This window comes from Squalius cephalus, assembly GCF_949319135.1.
Source record: "Squalius cephalus genome assembly, chromosome: 13".
In the NCBI taxonomy this organism is placed as follows: Eukaryota; Metazoa; Chordata; class Actinopteri; order Cypriniformes; family Leuciscidae; genus Squalius; species Squalius cephalus.
In genome coordinates this window covers 35,444,413-35,469,906 of record NC_137134.1, presented here as the reverse complement: position 1 = coordinate 35,469,906, position 25,494 = coordinate 35,444,413, and the positions used below count along the sequence as shown (strand labels likewise).

Sequence of the window (25,494 nt, the reverse complement as noted above, 5' to 3'; positions counted from 1 at the left end):
AACAGTGGAATCTTCACTTTTCACACTATTTATACTACAAAAGGCATAGAATAGTGGAGCTAACTGGGGTGACATTAAAAAGGACTAAAAAGTGTCTGATATTAGCAGTAGTAGTAGTAACGTTTGACTTAGCAAACACTGCTAGTGATTAGCATTAGCCTACTCACCAGATCCTCTGACGGGGCACATCTCTGGGATGTGTCCGAGGGCCCAGCAGCGGCCCGTGTCGCAGCAACACTGTCCCTTGGTGTACTGACCGGACAATTCACCCGCGCAGCGGCCGTTCGCCAAAGACGAGAAACACGTACCGACCCGATGATCTGTGACAGAGAGCGAGAGAGAGATCAGCATACTATACATACTGTTTACAATATGTGAATTTTATACCGTAACACTTTACAATAACGTTCATTAACTAACATGAACTAACCATGAGCAATCCTTTTGTTACTGTATTTGTTAATATTTTTTAACATTAGTTAATAAAAATACCGTAGTTCATGTTAGTTCACAGTGCATTTACTAATTCTAACAAGATTTTAATAAAGTATTAGTAAATGTTGAAATTAACATTAACAAAGATTAACAAATGCTGTATACGTGCAGTTTATTATTAGTTCATGTTAACTAATGTAGTTAACTAATGTTAACTAATGAACCTTATTGTAAAGTGTTACCTTTTATACTATATGTGACCCAGTGTTACAGGGTATATTTGCGGCAATAGCCAACAATACATTGTATGGGTCAAAATTATCGCTTTTTCTTTTATTCCAAAAATCATTAGGATATTAAGTAAAGATTACGTTCCATGAAGATATTTTGTAAATTTCCTACCGTAAACATATAAAACATGTATTTTTGTGAGTGAATGCTGCACAATCGCCAACATAAATGGCCAACTTTGAAGGCGATTTTCTCAATGTTTCGATCAGATTCAAAACCATACATCAATAAAAAGCTTATTTATTCAGCTTTCAGATGATGTATAAACCTCAATTTAAAAAAATTGACCCATGTTTTGTGGTCCAGGGTTATACATACAGAATATGTTGTATATAAATTCTACTATTCAATTGTGCATTAACCTCCAAATACCAGAAATGCTTTTCTCGAGAGTACAGTCACACTTCACAGGAAGTCAGGCCCATGCATGCCCTTTACACAGTCCCCTAGCAGGAAGTTAATTTATGAGGTGGGAGTTTGGGAAGGCCACTGGAGGACTAAAAGCATGGTTCGGGAACAAGGTTGAGATAGGACGCTTCAGCCAGTCAAGGTCAACCAGGGGCTGGTTGAGATCGGGTACATACTAGTTTGCATACACTGCTATATTAGTGCTTCTGAACCATGTGGAAAAGGGGGTGAAAGTCGATTAACTCGGCTAATGAGCCAGCACTCTGCCATAAATCAAGTCCATGTGGAGTAATCTTGGCCAATTACGTCGGACACAAGAAACCCTTGGTCTGGAGGTTCCAGGCGCTCATTCCAGAACTACAACCCTCTGGGATCGACCCGGCCGGGGGGTTTCGCAAGCGTGGTGATGGGAATGCTGGCTTCAATTGGAACCAGACCTTCTGACGTGAGATTTCTCGTGTTTGTACATGGCTCAACGGTGCATTAACGCTGAATAGCGTCAGTCTAGATGACTCCCTACGGCCTGGTTCTGTGCGATACAGAGCACCAGCCAGGGGGCGAACGCAAAGATAGCACAAAACCTTTCTGCCGTTGGTTTCTGGCGTAAAACAATGTCTGAGCAGCTAGTTGGCATTTGCAGCTTCTTTGGAATAACTTGCACTAATGAAATGCTCACAATGGCTACGGATGCATTTGAGAACGACGTCCACGCTAGTGCTTTCCAAAAGTTACTCATCCACACTGAAACATCGGTAAATGCTTAAATCTTCTTCCTGTGCATGCGTTAAAAGGCAATAAATTGATCAATAAATACAATTATTGGTCTAAAACACAAATTCCCTGATGTTTTGCTATTTTTTTGGGTCATCTTTGCATGAATGCAATATATGAATGTAATATTTTATTTTTAACAACACTATCAATAGCAGGCACAACAATGCCAATATAACTATTATATCTATGGGTACAAAATGTGTCGAAATGACTAAACATCCGTCATCGTTTTCGAAAACCTCAGTTTTCAAAGTCCACACTACAAAGCGAAAACGGTTTTAAAATGTAACTACTTAGTAGAGCGTCAGTTTTCGCAGGACAAAAAACGATGTCTTGGTGAGGACAGACGGCCAAAATGTGAAGAAAAGATAGGCGTAACCAATAACACTCATTTTGAGAGTAATAGTAATGGGGTCATATTTGATTTCATGCCAAATTTCCAAATGTTCCAAAATCTCCAAAAAACATTTTTGGCTTCTAACGACAATCTTTATTGTGTATGTCAACAACATACTGAAAAACATCCAGATTGCCCGTGTTCTCCACCATGACGGGATCCATATGTTCACTAAACATTTGCTGCAAATCCAGACGGGTTTCTGGGAATGTATGAGGGCCACGTCAACGCGTCATCCAGGGCCGGTATCTCACGTTTCTTTATTCGCACCCGGGGACCTGTCGGATCAGGGGGTTACGAGAGACATATGGGCCGGCCGGAGTGAGAAACTCAAGACGGCGTGCATAAAAAGAGATGGATATACACAGATATATATAGAGAGAAGGGAGTGTGAGGGAAAGGGACAGTGAAGGGAAAAGACAAAGGCCCTGCCAGAGTCAACAATGTCTTTGCCTCACTGTACTGGAATGTTAGCAGGAGGAAATAGCATCCATGTGGCTCTATTTTCACCATTGTTTTCTGATGATTGATCCCCGATTGAGACCCGTTCGCCAAAAGAAACCAACAAACTAGTCTGGTTTCAAACTAAAGAAAGACTAGTTAGTCAGGATTCAAACGGTTTCCTTTGCACACGTTTTTAAAGGCGACATTTATTACTTTATATTTGCCAGTGCATGTGATATTTGTGACGTCGACAGAAAAGAAAGTTCATTTTTAAGGGCAGAACGATGCATTCATGAAACAAGCCGAATATATTTTCCAAGTAAATTATTTGTAAAACCAATAATAGTGTTGTAAACTTTTTTATGCAGAGGTTTGCTCTGCTTGTGTTTCCCAGAAAGTTTTGATGGAAGTTTTGACAAACCTTTTTTTCTTTTTGTCGGACAACAATCATTGTAAGATGAGCATGAATGAGATATACAACAGATGTCAGACAACCCGGGTTTTTTAATTAATTTCAATTCGCAATCATATCCTGCAGAGAAAAATGTCCTTGAGCAAGATATGTCCTTATAAATGCAACTCATGTCTGAGGTTTCACTTTACAAAAAAAATCAAGGATTTAAACGTTTTTTTTTACAGCCTGATGCTAAAAGAAAACATTTTCTTATGTAATTACATTTTATATTAATTAAATTTTTATGATGAATTTCTTACAAATTCTTTTTTTTTTAATTCTTATGATGAAATTCTTATAAACTATAAACTTTTTAATACATTAATGATGTTCTTCAATGACACATGAATTCAAAATGTTCTTCTAAATTCTTATGATCATAGAATAACCTTAAGTTTATGCGAAGCTACAGAAGAGCCATCTTTTGCTAAAAATGGACCAACTATTTTAGGGTTTCTAACAACACAAATTGCAATAAGATGTTAAGTTCTCTGACACAAAAAGATGTGAAGTTCTCAAAATAGGAAACCAATTTGTAAAATAAATGTTTCTAAGAGCACCAGATGCAATGGCAAAAATATTGTCAAGTCATGGTTTAGACAAACAGATAATCCTAACCTAACCTCACCTAACCTAAGACTATTAAAAACATTTCTGTTAACTGCAATTAAAAAAAAGTTGTCTATTGAAAAATTTAAAATGAAAAATGTTGCCTTTGGCAATAAGTTTAAGTTGAAGCACTAAAATTATTCATTCAAAATAAATAAAAACTAAACATAAATTAAACCTAAATAGCAAAAAAAAAAAAAAAAAAAACAATGATAAATGCACATTACGGAATTACTAAAATAATTAACGGAAAATATAAAAATTAAAGCTGATTCAAAATATTGATAAAACTATAATAAAACTAAAATAATACTGTCCAAACTCAAACTCACATTATTGGTTGAGCAAAAGTTTTTTAATAGGGCTGCTCAAAACATTGCAATTCTATTTGGCGCCACTAGGGGTGCAAAAATTAAAAAGTTGATCTCAAAAAATTACTCATCCAGGTTTATTTGGATTTTTAAACCAACAGTTCGGTCCTGTTTGCTGGTGAAGTTACTGTACGGTATTATACACACACTTACACGGGCTTGAAGTGGTTGACAAAAGCGCACACAAGTTCATCCTGTGAGTCACACAGGCGATATGAAGCACGGCTCAGATGCGGCCCAGCGTAAGGTCACGGGAACCAGCGTGTGTGTGCATGTGTGTGTGGATGAAAGAGTCTCACCGACACATCTGGAGCCGTCTGTGCTGGTGATGTATCCCCGCGGACAGGTGCACACATAGCTGCCGGCGGTGTTGGTGCATTCTCCGCCGTCACACACGCCGGATATGATTGTGCATTCGTCGATATCTGAAACGCAAACACAAAGCAGTGATGCATTTCTTTTATGATCTGCACTGTAAAACATTATATGATCAATAAGTTATAGCAACATATGTTTTTACATTCCTTCAACTAATTTTATTTACTTTTTTTAAGTTATACAAGATTCAACTCATTTTAAGTCAGTTTAATGCAATTTAAGTTGAAATTACTTAAACATTCAAGTTTAAGGTAAAGGCAGCAACTTTTTTAACAGGGTTACACTTTATTTTAAGGTGTCAATGTTACAGTGTAATTATATATTTAAGTACGGAGTAATATTAAGCAACTACATGTACTTTCTATAGGGTTAGGGTAGGATTAGGGTTTGGTTTAGGGTTAGTTGCATGTAATTATGCAGAATTTACTGTTATTACTATGGTAAATATACATGTAACATGTAAAAAGGACACTGTAAAATAAGTGTCACCGAACTTAGTTATTGTGATGTCACTGAAGAACCTTTCTAAGTTTCTGTAATGCCATCATAAGAATTATTAATTAGCTGTCCTATGAATTAAGAACTTTTACATTCTTCTGATGCCATTGGAAAGCCTTTGTAAATTCATAAGATGTAGCAAAAAGGTTATTTTATGACATGAGAACTTGCAAGGTTCTAATGCAGCATAAGAACTTAAAAAGGTTCTCACACACTCTGGTTCTTTCAGAAGTCTGGGAAGTATAACACCAAAGTCTTCCAGTAGAAACCAAACAAGAGGAGACGCACTTGATATTTCAGGCATTGTTTTTGTTGTTGAGGAGAAACGTCTTAGAAGCATCTCTCATTTACATCTATAGTAGGAGAAACAATTAAGATCCCGTTTGTGGTTTTTCTTTCCTGTGGGAATCGATTGGTATCGCTCGGGACCTCCACATGGTCCATAAAGTGACTACGGGCGCTAACTCAAACTGAAGGTCAACAGATGTTAAAGCGTTTTGTTGGTTTGTATTGCGTGTCATTCTTATATTTATACACACGTGCAATTACATTTATTTAGTAAAATTATATGTGGACGCTGTGTGTCGGGTTCGTCGCATGAGATTGAGGCGGGATGTGGGAAGAGCATGAGGAGCGATTACGTGTTTGATGTGTTCGTGTGTTGGAAAGCGGGAGTCACGTTGTCCCACAGCAGCTGAAAACGGCCCTGCTGAAGTCATAAAAACCTCGGCAAAACAAACCCGCTCGTCAGCGGAGCCCCAGAAGCGGGACCAGACTTTACTCAGGGCGTGTTGAGAGGGAAACGTCTGCTAATGACTGCTGGAGTGCGTGCTCACGTAATTGTACATCAGGAGAGCACTTTTTGTGGTTTTTGCATTCATTGATGAAATGTTTGTGTTTGGTTCTGCTCTTCATTTTAAAAAGAGAGAAGGAGGAAAAAAGATCAAAAGCATCAAAAAACTTTAAGCACCATTATTTGGGTTCCTTGACTAGCTGACAATTATCTGGACTAAAATGGTTCAAATTAAAGGTTTTAAAAGGGTTTTACAGCTTGATGCCATAAGAGAATATTTTAAAGGGATAGTTCACTTTGAAATTAAATTTTGGTATGTTTTAGCTTACCTCAAGGGCATCCAAGATGTAGGTGTCTTTGTTTCCGAGGTAGTTTCAATTTTGATATTTTTAGGTCAAACCGTTCTTGTCTGTCAGTCGTATAATGCAGGTCTATGGTCACTGTCTCAAAGAGCATGCACAGAGAAGTCCAAATTAAACAATTCCCCATCGTAAGTACACATTGATGGCCTAAGACACAAAACGAGCAGTTTGTGTGAGAAACAGTATTTATATCGTTTTTACCTCTTGTACACTTTCCGGCATTTGCACAGACTAAGCCAGAATGCGCGCACACGTCACACACCAGGAAGCGTGCGCGCCCTCAGATCACTTGGACGTGGTTGTGTAGAGGTAAAAACGATATAAATACTGTTCGTTTTCACACACAAGCCGCTCGTTTCGTGTCTTAGGCCATCAATGTGTACTTACGATGGGGAATTGTTTAATTTGGACGATGGGGAATTGTTTTAATTTGGACTTCTCTGTGCATGCTCTTTGAGACAGTGACCATAGACCTGCATTAAATGACTGACAGACAAGAACGGTTTGACCTAAAAATATCAAAATTGAAACTACTGCGGAAAAAAAGACACCTAAATCTTGGATGCCATTGAGGTAAGCTAAAACATACCAAAATTTAATTTCAAAGTGAACTATCCCTTTAAGTTGTAATAACGAAATATAGTAACTTTTTAATCCTTATGATTTCATAAAAAAGGTTCTTCTGACATCAGAACTTAAAAATTGTTATTCTGAGTTCTTACAATGCCATAGAATAAACCTGTTAAGTTATTATAAAGCAATTAAAGAATATAATAATTAACTACATGTACTTACTATAGGGTTAGGGTTAGGATTGGGGTTTGGTTGAGGGTTAGTTGCATGTAATTATGCATAATTTAGTTATTACTATAACATGGGTAACAAGGACACTGTAAAATAAAGTGTTACCAAACTTAGAGTTACTTAGAGCTACTTTCTCTGAAACGATCTGCAATTGATGTCTCCTCACCACTCCTGAGAAAGTGCCCTGTAAGCAGTGCGAGGTATGCCTCATGCCGTACCTCCTGGCCCAGGGCGAGACTTTTTCCACCACACCATTGTCTTGTAATTAAGCGTCCCACAACTACCACCTGGGTTTTTTTTTCCACCCTCCACGCAGCTTCAAAGAACAGAGGAGCACTTCTATTCCAACCCAAAGTTCAGGGTGTTTTAGTGATCACTTGAGCATCTAATTTGCAGAAGTTTCTCTCTCGTTTCCTTGAGAAAAAGTCTACATGAGCCTGCAGACAGAGGTCTGTTTCTTCTCCAAACCGTTGTTTTAGTAATGGCCACGTCATTCGGGTCAAAATGTGATTTAGGAGATAAACTAATAACCTAGAGGGTCAGGATTCCCTCTGCCTGGCTGACTGGAAGCGTGCCAAATCTGATCATTTTACATACTTAACTCTTAACTTACAGTTTTGAACATGTAGAAAACTGTGGGAAAGTTTAAAAAAATAAAATAAGTTTCACTCTTCCCAGATGCATCTATGAGAAACGATCTGTAATCTCAATGTATGTCAACAACTGAATCGTTTGTGTTTCTACTCAGGAATTTTATGACAAACATCTCAGACAAAGTAGATACTTAAATGAAACGTGAATCAAGTCTCCAAGTTAATGGAGCTAAGAAACAAACCTCTGAGCAGAATATTATACTTCATACTCTTTTCATGAAAAGACCGCTTGGAAAAGGAAAATGCAAGCTGTAATCAATGCTCACATTTGCATTGCAAAATAAAATAAAATAATAATTTAGAATAAATTCATTTTTTTAATACAAAGCAATATAACACATATTTTAATAAATAAAATAGGTTATAAATAAAAAAAAAACAATCTGGTAGATATGGAATAACCTTTTAGCTAGTATAAAAAAAGCTGTAATTCACTCTCTTTATCTCTCTGTCTAGGTTTTATCTTACATCTCTTAAAAGGCAGGATTGGATCCAAGAAGCGCTTTACGACACGGCTGTTTGTTTTCACTCTGCATTGTTTAAATTCCACTCGAGCGGCACTATCTATTGTCAAAGATGGACCCTAAGCGGAAAAAAGCACTTGGTTTTTAATCCAGTAACTTAGTCAAGCAGCTATACCTGACATTTACATGCCAAACCAGCCTATTTCCAGCCAATATTCAATTGGAAACCACTGACGTCAACATTTCATGCATGTCAACATTTTGGAAAGCTTACAATGTCGACGAAACCGCCAAGTGCATGACTTTTCTTTCCAGTTGTGAGTAATGAACAGGAGTGAGATCATTATCATGCTTCATGCTGTTTTCTGACAAGTTTTGGGTTTGTGCAGTAAGTGACATACCTTCGCACTTCTGGTTGGTCTCACTTTGCCGGTGACCCGCGGGACATTTGCACTCGTACGAGCCCACGGTGTTAATGCAGTTTCCTCCAGCACATAGTCCCGGGACAGCCTGACACTCGTCCACATCTGACAGGGTGAGGAGAAGAGCGTAAGCAAACACATTTGACCCATATATGTAGTCTGAACACTAGTAGTAATGTATTTTCAGTATGTATATCTCATGAACAGTACTTTCTTTGGAAAGGAAATGCTAATTTCGACAACAACAGCAGCATCTACTGCTCTTAATTGGAGATCTATTGTGAGTTTAAATCACTTCAAGGATCTTTGAGAAGGTTAAACATGTATCATCTTTGTTCGCTCACAGTCTGGGCATTTTCTCATTGTCTGAAGTCATCCCTTTAGGACTTCATGACACAACTTCAGATATTCGGTATTGTCTGGGTTGAACGGCACTTACGTATCTGGCTAGCTCGCAAAAACTGCATTTATCTGTTTTGCCCTGTTTCTTTACGTTGATATAATTGGCAGGCCTTAACCTGTATCCAATAAGCACAAAACCATCAGGTCTGTCTACTAATATTGTCCTAAAATAGCTTCTCCTGTTAAATGCCATTGAACGCAAAGAAACTCTGGAAAGCTCAGTGCACGTTACACAAATCCCCCCACATGTGTGTGCTTTGTACTCTAGCCAGACAGACTTTTGCAAAAGCACTCCGTCTTTAGGCAAATCCAGGCCAGACTTGGAGCTGTCTCTTATTTTGTATATTGAAAGGGGGAAAAGAATAAAAAGGAAAAGTTAAAGAGGAGACATTTATAATCACTGGGAGGGGCGTCTTTGAGATGATATGTGAAGTCTGGGTGGCATTTGGTATTTTGGCTCGCAAAATGTTCTATGAGGGCGAAGCAAATGGACTTTTTTTTTTCAACTGCAATGCTGCAGAATCCGAGTTGTTATTGTTAACTAAAACTTTTATACTATAAAACAGCTTGCAAAGGAAAAGCTGACCAAAAAACGCCTCTGTTAATGTTTTAATCTTGTGATGATTACCTTACCTAAATTCATGAGCAAAGTGAATAAGTTTTATAATGTGTAACAGACCTTGAGAACAGAATTCAATCATGTCCTTGAAAATCAAACAACACGCCCATAATTGTAAATAAATGTGACAAGACATTATATAATCCCATTTAAAGTACCCATAATGGAAGTCGTCTAAATATTTGACGCTACTAAGAAACACAATGGGGACGTGTCCTTTTGGAAATGGACTGGAGTGGTATGGTTTACCCTAGACAGGCCATGTCTTAGTGTTATCTGCCGCGTCAGGCTGGTCATTAGGGCAAGAATTCAACAAACATGTGAGCCAGACACTGAGAAGGAAAGAGCTATTTGCTCAGATACTAGAGGGAATGTCTTACCTTGGCATGCACCAGTGCGGATGTTGGGTATGAAACCCCTTCGGCAAGGTTGGGGTTGGGCAGGGCACATCTCACACGGGTGACCCCACGCTCGCCCAATGGTGGCACAACACAGCGTCTTGGTGCACACGATGCCACTTAGCTGACCCTGGCACATCTGGTTGTTGACCTGTGTGAAGCACGGCCCAGTCCGGTAGTCTGATTGTGGGAGAGATGAAGAGATGTTGGGGAGATCAATATATACATGAATAAAACATTGGGATGTGCTACAACAGCTTTTTCACACAAGCCTTTCCTGGGGTAAAATACCATCTCAAAACCATCAGTCAACATAAAAACTAGCCTAAAATGGTGTGCTGTACACTAGTTTCCACTAGTAAGGTTGGTCCAGTTTGGTGGTACTTATTTTACTAGTTAGCTAAACTTGAATAAACCAGAAAGCCACCATAGCCTGACAAAACCTTTCAATGATACGACAAGTCAAGCGCTAATAAGCACTATGTGACTAAGGAATTAGGACAAGAAATCACTTTTAACAGGGGTAAAGAAAGCAAAGAATGCTGGCAGACAAATCTTCTCCATCATGCAGCTGTTTCCAATGCTGGAGGTCGGTCTGGGAATGCTCTGACAGTGATTCTCTTTCACTGTCTTATAATAGGATAACTAGATAATGGATTGGAAATTTCTGGATGGTATCAATAATGGCAATTTCCATGACAAACCTTCTTGTTTTTTTGGCTGAGGTCGAAATGTGGGATAGTGGTACTAGCACTGTTTTGACATTTGGAGATTTGGCAATTTGCTTAGACTTCCTTTGTGCTGGTTGCCAATTGAGACGTTTCAATCTCATTAACGATGATTTGAGCTTCAAACAAACCAATTCAACAATGAAATAAACTGAGCATTTAAGGATCCAGTCATTTCAGTGTTTAATAAAACTCATCTTAAGCTCAAACAAATGCCCTGATGCATCTTCCGAGTGTTTGCTAGTATGTTTTGAAAACGTAATTAAACGAGACCCACATTTGTTTGGGGTATACTGTGAGAGTTGGTTTACTCTGGCGGAATATGAATGAGTTCCTGACTCCATGATTTCCCCAGTCATTCCTCAAGAGAATGAACAAATCTTTCCGTATCCTTCATAATATTGAATGCGAAACAAAAGCTAAATCATATATCCATAGCCAAGAGGAGGGGGGGTGGGGGTGGCACTAAGAAAGTAGGTCAAGAGGAGAAGAAAAAAAGGAAGAAGGACTATAGAGATATCCTCCTCACGTGTCTGTAAATCCTTTCACTGTCCCTTCTCTTCGTCCCTTCTGCGTTCCCCTGACCTGACCGTTCTTCCTGGACAATTTGAGTCCAGGAATGCAGGTCCTCTCCAAGTTGAGGCGACCCACTGCGAGCATCCTATGAACATCTGGGATTGATTAATTGTGCCTGGTCGGGACTATGGTGGGACAAGCTAAGTCCCAGATGTGTCCATGCATATCCAATTCTCCAATTCATCAGCCTCTCTATATTGCAGCTTTGTCTCTTACTGTGAGTGATGATATTCATATGGGTAAAGCCTTCAGGGATGCATCTATAAAGTCAAAATCATCTTGATTTATGGATTTGGTCATTTTGCAAGCTGGGAAGAAACATATCTAGTGCTATAGGTGAGTTTAAGTGTCTATAAGCAAAAACAACCTAGGGACTTTCGACTTGTAGTGAATCACATATAAATAGCGAGTTACGTACATGAAGTAAAGTTGAAAGGTGGATGTTTCTGGACATCTAAGTAGTAGTGTTGTCACGGTACCAAAATTTCAGTATTCGGTACCAATACTCGGTACCAATTTCGGTACCAAAGGGCTAGAAATCAATTAATTCTTTGCTGATACTTCCTCATCATCATGGAGAGCGCAGTTCGTACCGTTTCAAAAATAGTCAATCTCCGAATGCGAATGAACTGACTCTGAATTTTAGTATTGTTTCTTATATGAGGATCCTTTTTCAAATACAAGGTCAATATTGATTTTCACTAACGACAAAACAACAAATTATCCGTGAATTTATATGGAACTAAGCTTTAAGAGCTTTCCATCTTTACTCTCCTCATGTTACGTTGCATTTGGAGATCGACAAGTTTCTCCTTTCCACAAGCGCTTGCTCTCCCGTGGCGTCTGTCGTTGCTATGCAACCATGAACATAGGCGCGCCTGGAAAATGCCGCGTCCCTACATTTGGAATAACGAATCTGCACACGCAAAAAACGCGCTATGTGAACGGCCACTTATGGCAGTGTGACATTAGCCTAATCCAAAATATTTCCATATGTGTCTCTTTCCTCCTTTCTTATCAACAAGTGGATTTACAGCCACCACATCAGCAGCACCGCCAGTCGCCATGTCTCAGCGCTTAGAGGACGCAACTGCACGCGCTTCGGGCATGTACGAGCATCAAGTACCGGGTTTGAGAAAACCTGGTACCGTGACGTTTAAAAAAAATTTAGTACCGACTTGGTACCGAAGTACCGGGTTTTTGACAACACTACTAAGTAGTTAGGGTTAGGGTGGAGGACTACATGGATGCCATAAGTTGCTCGGCAGTGAAGGACAATAATGAAGAAGGTACTGAGAAATGTCTGTCATGAGAACATCCTTTAAGCTGCTCAGGTCTGTCTAACAAAACTTTGATCTGCAATGAAACTGGAGCCCGGGAGTCTGAAAGCTCCAGCCAACATCAGTCGGAAGGCGTCGCCTTGTTTGAATCAGCCAACTTCAGCACAGCACCGTTTATACGTGCACACAGCCAGAAGAATATACGCAGTGTAACACGGTAGGTCCACACTAAAGACTGGTCTCTTTTGAGAATTGAAAATTTTTGAGATTGCGATCTCCAACAGCAACAGATCTGCAAGGCAAAAGGGAAACCGGTTAACCTCAATGTCACGTTGGCAAACTTGGAAGTAATGCACAGACCTTGCTTCCCAGAAGCAAGCAGACTCATATTCCAGAGAAGGGGGGATGTAATGTAACATTCGGAAGTAATTTTGCCTTGATTACAGTTCGAGTGGCTTGTCAGATCAAAACCATTCACCTACACCCTATCCCATCAAACACTCACTCACCTCTACTTTCCGTTTAGTCACCAGTGTTTCCCTGCCAGCGACGTCTGCCAACTATTTAGCAGCGTTGATTATCATGAATCATGAGGCAAGATGGGAAAAAAACGATGCCTCAGGAGGTAGCTGATGTGTGGCATTCACACTTGTCCAAAGATTGGGTGGCAGCGTAATTTGGCAGGAGGAATTCCAGCTTTCTTCACACTCCAACGACTTGGCCTGTTTTTATCATCCTCAGTGCTAATGGACCGAAAGGGAGTAGACCGTCATGAAAGACCTTCTAAGATATGAAAAATCAGCCAAAGGGAAGTTAATCTAGTCTGGAACGTTAAGCCTCGGGGACCAGCTGCAGGTGGAAACCTCAAACGCAGCCAAAAACGTGCTCAAGAGTCAATGACTGGGAAAAGTCGCTCACTCGCTTTGTTGTGACCTATTTTGGTTTAATCAGAGTACACACCAAGATAAGAAATGTGTTTTCACTTGGGGAGAAGCAGAAGTTCATTCACGTAGGTCTGAAGAATAAAAGGGGGGTAGAAAGGAAACATTAGATGCACAAGCGTTTCCGGTGAAAGGCTTTGAATTTTATCGGACGGACCAACAAACTCTTTTACTGCTCAGTGATTTACAGTATGATTAAATAAGACAGGCAATCTCTTCACATCTTATCTCTGTCGCACACATCCAACAAGCCAAGGTTTCAACAGTTTTATGACTCCCAAATGAGTCAGTCCACAGCAAATCCACTGAGCCTCAGTCCTTAATACATTCATTCATACTCTTGTGGTTACAGGAGGATTACTCACGCTTTATTGCTCGGAAAAACCTTTTTCTCTAGAATCCACTGCATCAAAAAAACAACAAAAAAAACAATAGCGTCTGTGCCAAAACAGTGGTAATTGATGCAACTTAAATTGACTTGTGACCACAGCCTTGAGCAAAGTTACCCTTCGACAGTGAAATTAATACTATGCATATCTTTCTTCAGTGTGGGCCACTGTAAGTGATAACACAGAGCACACGTGGCTAAACGGAAAACTAATTAGATGGGACTAACACCATTCTCGCCGTTAACTTGCTTAACTCTCCCTATAAACCGTGCCCGACTCACAGCTGAGCTTGCACTGTGTTCGCAGAAACTCTTCTGCAGACGACTGACTTTCCAAAAACGCCAGCCAACTATTGTGCTGCACAGTTTTCAGGATCCAATTTCTTTGTTACTACCTCTTTCTTGGAAGACTGTTCTGGCTTCTTTGTAAGAACCAAATAGAGCGACTGACATCAGGCCTTTTGCGAAAAACTGCATCATCTTTTTGGAAGTTCATCAATTGTATGATATGCAGTCCCTTGATGATAAACAGGAGTGGCTGAAAAAGGCTAAATAAAGAGTTTTTTCTCTGCTCTTTAACAATGAAATTTCTAATTGTTTGGTGTGACGTTTTTACAACCTAGAAGCAAGGACCTTGAGGGGGTATCTGGGGGTCTCAGAGACGAGGGTCTGGACTGAATGAATCTTGTCAGGTGGCCCAGGAAGGATCTGCCAGGGCAGCTGGTGTCCCATGGATGGTGCTCTCTCTGTGTGAAGAGATTTGTTTGTACTAGTTCAGGCCAGGCTGTGTATACACAGCTTGGGTCTCCATTTCTTAAGAGAACCCCCCCACCACCACCCTTACTTGTCAGGATAGTCTATGGCTCCACACAGAAACATTCCCTTGTCATTTCCACCCTACTTTATCTACTGCCAGATGTCTCCCAAACTTTTCCACCTCCCCGTGTTGGGTTTTCAAAGGAAACCGGCCTACGATTGCACAAGGGGGCTCCGTGAAGGGGTGGGGTTACAGAAAGAACCAGACACAGGAGGGTGGGGTACCGAAAAAGGGCTTAGGTATTCGGTCTAGAGTGCCTGGGGCGCTCCTCTCCCACAATTCACATGGCCTGATGGGAACTGCCTTTACGGTCCTTTCAGTCTGTCATTTTCTCATAACTCCAGCCAAGGATTTCACCTCTGATAGAACGTCTTGAGCACCCATGAGGGAGGCCTTTTTTCCACCCCAGATTACCTCATTGTTCCAGCTCTGAGAGATGTGGCCACAATGTAAACTGTAGCATTAATTTCACACTAGCTACAGTGAAGAGGGGGAAGCACACTGACTCAAAACTACTGTAAATAACCCTTCTGAGCGTTTCTGGGTCACATTGACACACTGTTACCACATTCTTGAAGGAAGCCTGAGACGGTAAACAAACCGCACATCCTCACAGACGTCAACACAATTAAGAGTTGAGAAAATATGAACTTTGGAAGGATAGCAGTGGCTTACCTCTCTCGCACTGCGGTCCAGTAAAACCATAGACGCAGGCACATCTGTTTGGTCCAATACAACGGCCGCCGTTTTGACATCCGCTCTCACACACAGCTACAGAAAGCAAAATTGGTCAAAATTGGACTCATATGAATAATATTTATTTATATTAATAGCACAGTGATCCACAGGTTGGAAGTTGAAGTCCTCTTGCATTTAGAGAAATATATAGTTGGGTTTAAATGCAGTCTGAGATCTTTCGTGTCTCTGTAAACCCAACTCATCTATTGTTGTGTGTGTCTGTTCAGGTATGTGCTGATGTCTGGACGTTCTGAAAAGGAAGTTCACTTACGCTGTCCACAGTGATTTCCTGTGTAGCCCTTCTGGCACGAGCAGGAGTCTTCATTACAGACCCCTCCATTCATGCATCTGACGCTGCAGGACTGGACTGTACAGAGACAAGAGAGGTGATTATAAACCATCTGGAGTGCTCAATATAACAATGCACCTTCCAAGCAGCCAACTTTAGGAATCAGGAATACCCCAAAAATGATACAGTTGAAAATTTTTGATTAATTTCCTGGTTCAAACTGCTTTCTAATAAACTTAGCATTGTACACTATGAATATTGTTGCATCTGTGACGAATTGCACTGAAAATAAAGTCGGTGTAGGGTTTACTTTAAATCAGTTTGTTTTTTACTCAGAAACTGCTAGTAAATTTCACAAATAATTACAAAGAAACAGCAAGTAACACATAGAATTAAACATGAACATTTGAAGTAAAAAAAAACTGAAATAGTACTAAAATAGTAAAAATTATGTTTATTTTAAACCAGTGCTATTATGTTCCTCTATTGTAAGATGCTTTGGATAAGGAGGCATTTGCTAATGCATACATGTAAATGTAATGGAATTGATTCAAAACTCTGATTCAGTGATTCTTTCACATCATCACTAAAACATATTCTCTGAAGTTTCCATGTGGTATTTTTCTTGTATTAAAATTTCATGAAAAACAGTGTGAGAAAGGCTTTTTACACCAGATTATATTTCTTCAACTGTACGTTTGCCCTTACACTGATGTACATTTCAGTTTACTGTAACTCCCTCACTTATTTGATTCAGTCATACTTACAGAATGTATTGGAGAAAGACCTACTAAACTTCTTATTTATTGTCTTTCCAATATCAGCAACTCCCAATTCGAATTCCTGGTAAGAGTGATTTTACTCGGCCAACAAAAACCTATTTTCATCCTGAACGAGTAGATTAATTTTCCAGCAATTTTCACGAAATTGGAATTCTCTCGGCACAGACAGAATCACTTAGCAAAGAATCTTTCAATAGAGTTTGTATATTGCGAATTAAAATTGCACTCAGAAGAAAAAAACAGATGACATAAGCACAACTAATCATGGGATGAGTTTTAAAAAAGATTAATATTCCCAATTGGTTGCATCAAAACGTTGCTCTTGCCAAGCTCTTTCGGTCTGTCTAAACAAAGGCATCGTGCCATTACCTTCCAGCCCGAACATAATTCAACCCACTTCTTATCACAGACAAAGATATGTAAATATAACAGTTTCTCATTTATTCCTTTCATCTTTGCCTGCCATGACCTAATCCTTTTAAATGAACGTAAAAAAGAATAAACCAAAACAAGAGGGTAAAAGTTGAATGTTTTTATTGTCAAAATTTGCCTATTTTTATTTGATTTCACATGAAAAATCCTGCTGGATGGAGATCAAACGGGTTCTTTTCACTGATGGCACGCTTTCAACAGCAAGGCCTGTAAATGTTTGCGCACTGGCCGTGTTTTCCTGAAGCACAGGAAATGACTTCATCGGCTAGACCTGCTGACGGCCCCCTACAGGTGGACGGGCGACGCTCTCGCTTGCTGACCCATGCTAAGTGAGCTGCACGTGCTGAAGCGCTCACGCTAGCACACACACAAAAAACGGGGCTCCCCGAGGCTCCTACCCCACAATGTACCTCTGTATGCAGCAGTCACATCTGTCAGCTTTTTACAAGCTACGCTGACGGCAGGAAACATGAGCGAGGCCGAGGAACAGAGGTCCTTTATGGCCTTTCTTTCTCGCGGTGGCCTGTCAACGTCAAGTTCACGTCGTGGAGCTTAAAAGGAAATCTAATAGTTGCTCGAACGATAGCGTTGTATCTCAATGATACATGAGTTTAAGTTGAAGTATTCAAATAACTAAAACCGAAGTGAGAAAAGTATATTAATTATACAAAAATAACATTGCTAACAGTGGCTTAAATTGAGACGTATGGTAATCAGACACTAATGATGAAGAGAAAGAGGATAGCACTGTTTTGGACGCTAATGACTACAGCTAACATTCGTGTGGCGGCTTGTTATTTATGGAGTAATTGCAGATTCATAACTGACTCATAAATGTGGCCGCTCCCAACCACTGCAGACGGTACGCGGTCGGGTAGGCGTAATGACAGCATTACCGATCTCGCAAATCCCATAAGACTGCCAAAACAGAGTACAAGCGTATGTTTAGCATTTGCTTTCAAACAGACAAGGAACTGGCAGCTAAATCAGATGGTCAATTTCTCATTGGCGAATAAATTGACTCTGGTTTTACAGCTTACGAGACCGAAACCTATGGTTTGGTGCATTTGGGTTTATTTGTCTATGACCACATATTCCGGGCATTCGCTGAGAAACGGCTGGACGCCGCTGGCAGAGAGCAAGTGCAGTAAGAGAAACCTGCGCTAATGCTAAACACCTCATCCATGAATAACCAACAGTCATTACTTTTCCCAGTGCCATCTAAACACAATCAATCACGTTTTTCTAAGTCTGTTGTAAAAAAAACAAAAACGCTTTCACCAGCAGACATATGGTCTCAAATTTAACATATCTCAACAGAAAACGCTCTTAGCTTGACATTAGCTAATGATTCAGTGGACGAAACACTATACGCTGTCAGAAGAATTTCACAGTATTTCCAGCCATCTGTATCTCTGCTCAATTTCAACTCTTAACCTGATAAATCACTGAAAATGTCAAAGAAAAGTTTAAATATATGACAAGCCCTTCAACCACAAAGGAAGTAAGCAGTGTAGCGAGAATCATTAAAGAGGACCTATTATGCTCTTTTACAAAGTCTTGATTTTCCCTATATTCTCCATTGTCTCCAGCTCCTCTCTTCCCAGTCTGTCAGTAACGCTCTGTTTAGTTCCTGTCTCTATGAAGCCCCTCCTCCTGAAAAGCACAATGTGCTCTGATTGGTCGGCTGGACAAGTGTATTGTGATTGGTCTAGCTCTTCAGGCGTGTTTGGGAAATGCCACGCCCCTTACCCTAACTGCGAGTTTCAACTATAGACTGTAAAAAAATATGGACGTAGTGTCCGTGACATCACCCGTAGGTTTCTGAAGAGCATTTTTGAAGCCTAAAGTGGGCGGAGCAGGCCGTCGCCATCTTGGCAGCGCGACACTCCCGGATAACCGAAAATCCCCAAAGAGGCGGGATTAGCTGAGGTGACGTGACGGCTAACAGACAGCAGACAAATGGCTAGTAGTGACATCAGTGACAATCCACCTGTCAATCAAGTGACCACGCCCTTAATTATGCAGAACTTTAAGTCTTAAGGGGGGGGGTTTGACTCTCTTTTGGAACCCGTCTCAAGCGGCCAGTCGATGAATTGCAGTTTAAGTCACTTCCGTGTTGGATTCAAGAGAAAGACCAAAAGTTTGTCGCTTGGTTTCAACAAACTACTAACTAACTCGACCAGGCCCCGCCCTTTATTCTGCGTATAAATTATTTCAATGATGAATAATGTGAGGTGTTCATCCTCAGAAGAAAACTCAAGACTACAAAGTTTCAGGGAGTTCACGAAGCAGTGACACTGATATCGAGTATAACTCCCGCTGGAGGGACTTTGTGTAACTTTACAGAGCTTTTTCATGCTCAAACAGCAACATTACACACTAAAGAAAGTTGAAAATGTGAAACTGCATAAAAGATTCTCTTTAAAAAACAAAACTAAACACATCTAAAGTCAGAGCTGTAAAGTCAGAGCCCTAGCGGTTAGAGCGCATGTTCCAAACGTTGTTAGAAGTCATTTTCAAATCATGTTTCTCTATTTCTAAACTATGCCTATGAATAAAAGCACCAAAAAATGCAAAATGAATGCAATTAACTAGTCATAATGTGTTTTTCTAATGGCCCACAAAGAACAAAAGGAGACGGAAATGACTGAACTCACCTGCGGCCGCCCCACAGCTAGGGGCAAGATGACCACTGGAGCATGTACACATGTTGGGCCTCGAGCAAAAACCATCCCCACACGAGTTCCTACAGATTGCTGGAGAGACAAAAATATTCATGAGAAGTGCTTAGCAAAGGCCTTTTGATCTGAACAGAGATATAGCACAGAAGAATAATAAATTATTTGCATCTTTAGGACTAAGATGATTGGCTGGACTTCCAGCCTGGTCATATCTGGTTTAGCAGGATGGTTTTAGAGGGGTTTTGGTCACTTCTTTAGGTGGTCAGGCTGGGTTAAAGTTACTTGTTGCACACAAAAACTTTAAAGTAGGCAGTATATATGCATCCTGTGCATTTATACTAAACATAGCCTGGGTCTTGGTGGGTGTTTCCCTTATCTTCCTAAGCTAAGCCTTTATCTTTGGGGAGTTGTGTTGTGGTTTAAGGCTTTGGGGTCAAATCCCCTGCTATCATTGTAGGCACTTAACCACAGTTAACCTAAGGCTAAACGCTAACTCTGTGGTGAGTGTACTGTAAGTGAGTAGATAATTGTTCAAATGGCATCTTTGGCATGCAGCTTTAAAAAAATAAATAAAACAGATACTTACGAACTATACACTGGTTTCCTGCGGGAAGTGTTTTCCATCCTGGACAACAATAGGAGTGAAAGCGGGAACCACATACATTGGGCCTGAAACAAAGGAAACAAGTCCATTAAATTACAGATAGCAAATTTTAATCATGAACATTTCTCAGAAACATACAACACAATGAAATATCTGCAGTCTCAAAGACCTTCTGACCCTTTGCAATAAATCAAGCTCAATACATACAATGACCCCACAAAGATTTTCCCGGGAAACAACATAAAAAGAGTTTGTTTTGAGTAGGACCATAACTAAACTTCCTGAGAAATATTTACTAAAGCCACTCTTATGTTCCCAAATGCGTTCATCCATTAGCTGTTTTTTGGCAACTTTCTCACAGAGACAAAAGCATCTGTCTTAGTCATGATATGTGTGATTAATGACAGGACCAAGCCCAAAGTTCAGTGCTTCTCATGAACAAACCCTGCACCATGTTATGGGCCTCACTGTTTAGTGTATATGACTTGATCCAGGATGACTAACTGGTAATTGACAGCTTGAAGGCAAATCGCCCTCAGAATGTGTCGTTTTAGCGGTTTCTTTCCAACAAGCCCTTAGAATCTCTGTCAAACCTGGACACTCACTGTGAAAACAGTTTTATTTCTATCAGCACCAAGTTAAGCCTGCCGTAAATGGACCTTTAAAAAAAAAACACAAAGTACATCTGTCTTTCTACACACATGCATAAATTCCTTTCCTCTACAAGTCAAGATGTTTACTAATGTCAGTCACCTGGGGACAACCAGCTGTAGTTTGAATCTTTTGATGGATTTCAAAACGCATTGCCAGACGACACAACCACTAACAGCAAAAACCAAGAGATATGTGGAGGACCTGAAAGAGTAGAGGCCAATGGAGGGCTAGATGTTGGAACATGAAAACGGAAAATGCTGGGGAAAGGGCAAGAATCAGTGGGAGGTAAAGAAAACAAGTGGAAGTGAAGAGTTTGGGAAAAGGGGGGGTTGGGAGGTGGGCCGTTGAAAACAAAAGCAGCAGCGGAAATTAGACCAGAAGATGATGAATTATCAGCAGTGTGGAACCAAAGAGTATTTTTTCTCAACTGGAGCCTGAAAAATTAAGTCTAAAACTCTTGCAGGATGACGGCAAGAAGGTTATCCCTGGACGCAAACCAATCTCTTCATTCTTTAATTCAATGCTTTTCAGTGTGTTCACATTTCTTTCAGCTGGAATACTGTTTTGGGTGGTTGTGAAGCATATGCAGTGAATACTAGAAAGTAGAAAACATCTTAGAAAAATGCATTTTAAACATGAGCTCCTTGTGCAAACTATTCAAATGTACCACAAATATACCACTACTAAATGAAGAACATTTACAGCATCTCAAACACAAACCGGCACCTCAAAGAGAGATATAAATTGTTAACGGGTTCTTTGCCACAAGGCAAATACCTTGGAAAGACCATGTGACTTCTTTAGCTAGATGGATCAATTCATTTCACTTCACTAGGTCAAATCCTTTTTCATTTACAGGGTCTACCAGCCCTCGAGCAAGAGATTTGCAAGCAATTCTTTGGCAAAGATCTCCGGATAAAGCAGGTCAGCTTTACGACTCTTGAGCCCTAAAAAACCCTCACAACCTGAATTCCAGTAAGGCAAAAGGTCAAGACAAGACTGAGATAGGAAATCGGGATGCTTTGACAGCCGGTTTTCCGTGAGGTCATAAAAACTGAACAGGAGCTCTCACTGAGGCTTGTGGGATATCATGGAGAGGGCGCAGAAAGATAGCACAATTCTATCCCACCGGTTACCACTCCTAAAGAGGTTAAAGGTCACTTTAGAGACATTTGCTCCCAGCCCCCACGATTGCTGCTAACTCCAGTCCAGAGCCAATGAGCTAATGGTTGTTTTAACATTATAAAGATCCCAGTGCGTAAAGCCTCTGGATCTCTAAGACCTTTTCCTTGTCCAACTTGGCCTGTTTCAAGCCCCTGGCCCTAATGAACTCAAATCACACTGCCGTCTAGACTATACACTTTTAATGAAATGAGGAAAGAGGGGGGTCGCTCCATATGATTTCATGCAGAAAAACCATGTGAGACTGATGTCTTTCTTGCCTAAGCTGGTCTACAAGACACTTTGGAGTTCTGGAGCGACTGATGGTATCGTGAATAAACAACAGAAAGCAATTAGCTCTTTTGTTTTTATTGTTTGGTACAATACACTGAGTACATTTGATAAGACGATAAGAATTTCTGGGCATGCTTTTATGCACACATAAGGATACACTTATCAGATCTGCGTCTTCCTTTCCACTAGTTAGATGACAAACCCCACTGAAAAAAAGAGAAACATACAGCTTTTTTTTTTTCTTCAGTTGGGTATTAAAATAAATTTGGCCCCATTTCCAGGGGCTATTTTTCTGTTTATTCTTAATGTATTTCTACAAAGAACAATTCCATAACAAAATGTTGTTGGCTTCAACCAAGCTCTTTGGTGTCCAAGAAGGATTGTTTTCCTAAGACTGGCATCTTCTTTCAGCTGTTAAAAGAATATAAATCCAAGACAAAGAACTCAGTCTCTCTTGGGATGCAAACATCAAGCGTTCTGGAACAACTCAAACCCATCTTTGCAGTTCAGTGGAGTTGACATTGCCTCAGAGACATGTTGAGAAAATGAAGAGAAACCCTGGCCAAGCCACTTCTAAAAACATCAACCATGAGCACGGTGCCTGGCTTTGTACTCATCAAAACTTGTCAGGGTTGGCATCGATAGACGAGAACCACATAATCATAATCTCACCCCAAACCCATTGCTTTTACAGCAGTCTCCCAGACTTTACCTTCATTTAAGAGGCCCCCAAATGCAATGTGATCAGACTCCTCAAAACTGACAGCCAAATTATGCTTAGCAAGGAGAGCCAGTAAGCTTCAAATCACATACTGTAACTATCTTAAACTGTCTGACCCTGGATAACATGGCTTTCTTGGTCGGTGGCTCTGCAGTTGATCAAATGTGCAATTTTGTGCCTCATCATTATAATCAGCGCACTTAAGAAACATTCTTACACTGTGTTGGTATGTAAACAGGATTACAGATCGTGCTTAGAAGAGATTAGACCTTTCTTTATGACAAAACAGCTACAACATTTGTATGAAGGGTCTTAAGTTCAGCATCTTGCCTTGAACAAAGGGAATTGTTAGACGGGAACAAACTGGAAACCGTGCAAGTCCCTACATCCCTTTGGGCTAGTTTGTGTTTAGCATTGGCTCTCAAAAGGGCACTGTGGCACATTTCTCAATTGACTTGCTGCCACCTGGTTCTGCTTCACCGCCCGGATCAGATTATCCCTCTTAATTTACCTGGAAAACTCACTTTTGGGTGCGATACAGGTCATTTACCATTTGTCCCATTTATGGAACTGGTGTACATGTACAGAATGTCGCTATTGTTTCTGTAATTCAGTATATACTGGACCGCTACCCACAGTGCTAACCTTGAAGTTTTTATTTGACCTTGCTAGATTTCTTTCAGACCTAAACTGTAAACCCCTTTCCTGATTAAATAAGGATCTTTGAATTGAAGACATGTCTCTGTTGTGAAATGCTCTTTCTCACCTCTTTGAAAACAAATGTCCCTTGTTGGAACCCCCCCCCCCCCCCCTCCCCTTGTAATCACAATACCTCATTTCCTGTTGCAGTTTGCAGGGGAGTTATAAGCAAGTACAGATGAGAGGATGATTGGAATAACCGTTTCGAACATATGAGGGCAGTGCAACAAAACAGCCATTGTTTTCCCAAAAATTAGAAAAATACACAGCTTAGGCTTTGTGGAGACAAATGCAGATGCACAGTTTGAGAGGCGCTGGAGGGCTTGGAAAAATATCTATCACACAATCAATCCGCTTTCAGTGTATTTTTAAGCGTGTTTACCTCAACTTTCAGCAGAAACTTCAGAAACGCATTCTTCTAGGAGTTATGTAGATGCAAAATTTGCGATGGCCAAACAATGATGTCTTTCAACAGCTTAAGTTATCAGTAGGAAATGACACTCCTGTTGTCATGACCAACATATTGAGGCATTTCAGTACTTAAAATTCCTTCACAGCAGATTCACAACACTCCAACACATATATTGCTTTTTTAGAGACCAATCATGCTCTCAACCCAGTTTGGCTCTAACCTAAACAGCACAGCAGGTTGCAACAGAAATCTACTGCAACAACAACAAAAAAAAGGCATTTATTGCACTGTCTGAAGAAACTTATGCTAGCTTTGAATTCAAGCTTTTAGGATGAGATACACCAACTCTGAAATGATTATTCTGTATTTCTGGTAATAAAAGCTGAGTTAAACCCTCCGCCTCATGATTAAACCAATAAAATGTCCACTTCAAGAATGAAAATGACAGAGAACAGGAGCAGGACGTGAGTGAAAAAGCTCTTACCCCCTGAGGGACTCCTGGCCTCTCCGACGGACCCTCTGTTGCACCTCCCCCTCGGGTTTTCCAGTGAATCGGCTGGCCTGGATGTCTCCATCTCCTTGTGCCTGCACTGAATAGGCCGTGGCCCACCAAACCGCAGCCCATCCGAGCACCACCTTGGCCAGCTTCCACACTCCCATTGGCCCCTGCTGTGCGACTCCTTAAGCGCCGTTAAACGTGTCTCACCCACAGTAAAACTCTTCCTTTCCAATGAGCTCTTCAGACGTGAACTTGTGTGATCCAAGAGCACTCCAGGCTGAAGGCTGTAAAAAGAGAAGACAAAATGCTTACTATTACCTTTGCATTCTTATATTCATTCTCGTTCCCTTTACTACTTAGTCTATTTGGCGTATATACAGTGAACATACGAACAAATGTGCCCCCTCATAAATTTAGCCATTAAATCGCCCACGGTCGATGATGGAGTTTTTTATAAAGTGTAGTATTATTCCAGGCAAATTGTATGGGACTTTAAGCGCCAGCCAGCATCCTTTTACAGGCCCACTTAGACTGTCTTAGTGTGCGTTCGCTGTAGAAATAACCAACTCCTGGCCAAGACTGGACTCCTGGTTTTGTCCTCAACCGGCTCATTAAAACTAAGATTTTAGAGTAAATAATGGGCCTCAAAAGATTTAGAGCCATGGCAGAAAGGGGGTGGCAAAACAACACAGTGAGATTTTACGGTTTTCTTTTCAGAATGATATATTTGTGTTAAGGAACAACTGCAAATATAAAACCTCTGCAAAGTGGACATACTGCTTAATAGACATTCTTTAACAAAGGTAAACTGGATGTCTC

The 25,494-nt window shown here is 40.4% G+C and overlaps 1 protein-coding gene across 1 annotated transcript in view; it reads right to left on the bottom strand.

Moving 5' to 3' along the window:
- fbn2b (fibrillin 2b) overlaps positions 1–24,932 on the bottom strand; it is a 64,971-nt gene extending 40,039 nt beyond the window's left edge. Inside the window, exons 1-9 of the mRNA XM_079890965.1 lie at positions 24,661–24,932; positions 20,218–20,300; positions 19,608–19,706; positions 15,716–15,811; positions 15,382–15,477; positions 9,959–10,156; positions 8,537–8,662; positions 4,483–4,608; positions 168–320 (exon numbers count right to left, since the gene is read on the bottom strand). Of these exons, the coding sequence (XP_079747091.1) occupies positions 168–320; positions 4,483–4,608; positions 8,537–8,662; positions 9,959–10,156; positions 15,382–15,477; positions 15,716–15,811; positions 19,608–19,706; positions 20,218–20,300; positions 24,661–24,836 (1,153 nt within the window). The 5' untranslated portion in view covers positions 24,837–24,932. The remainder of the gene's footprint in view (positions 1–167; positions 321–4,482; positions 4,609–8,536; positions 8,663–9,958; positions 10,157–15,381; positions 15,478–15,715; positions 15,812–19,607; positions 19,707–20,217; positions 20,301–24,660) is intronic.
- Positions 24,933–25,494: the final 562 nt, after the last annotated feature.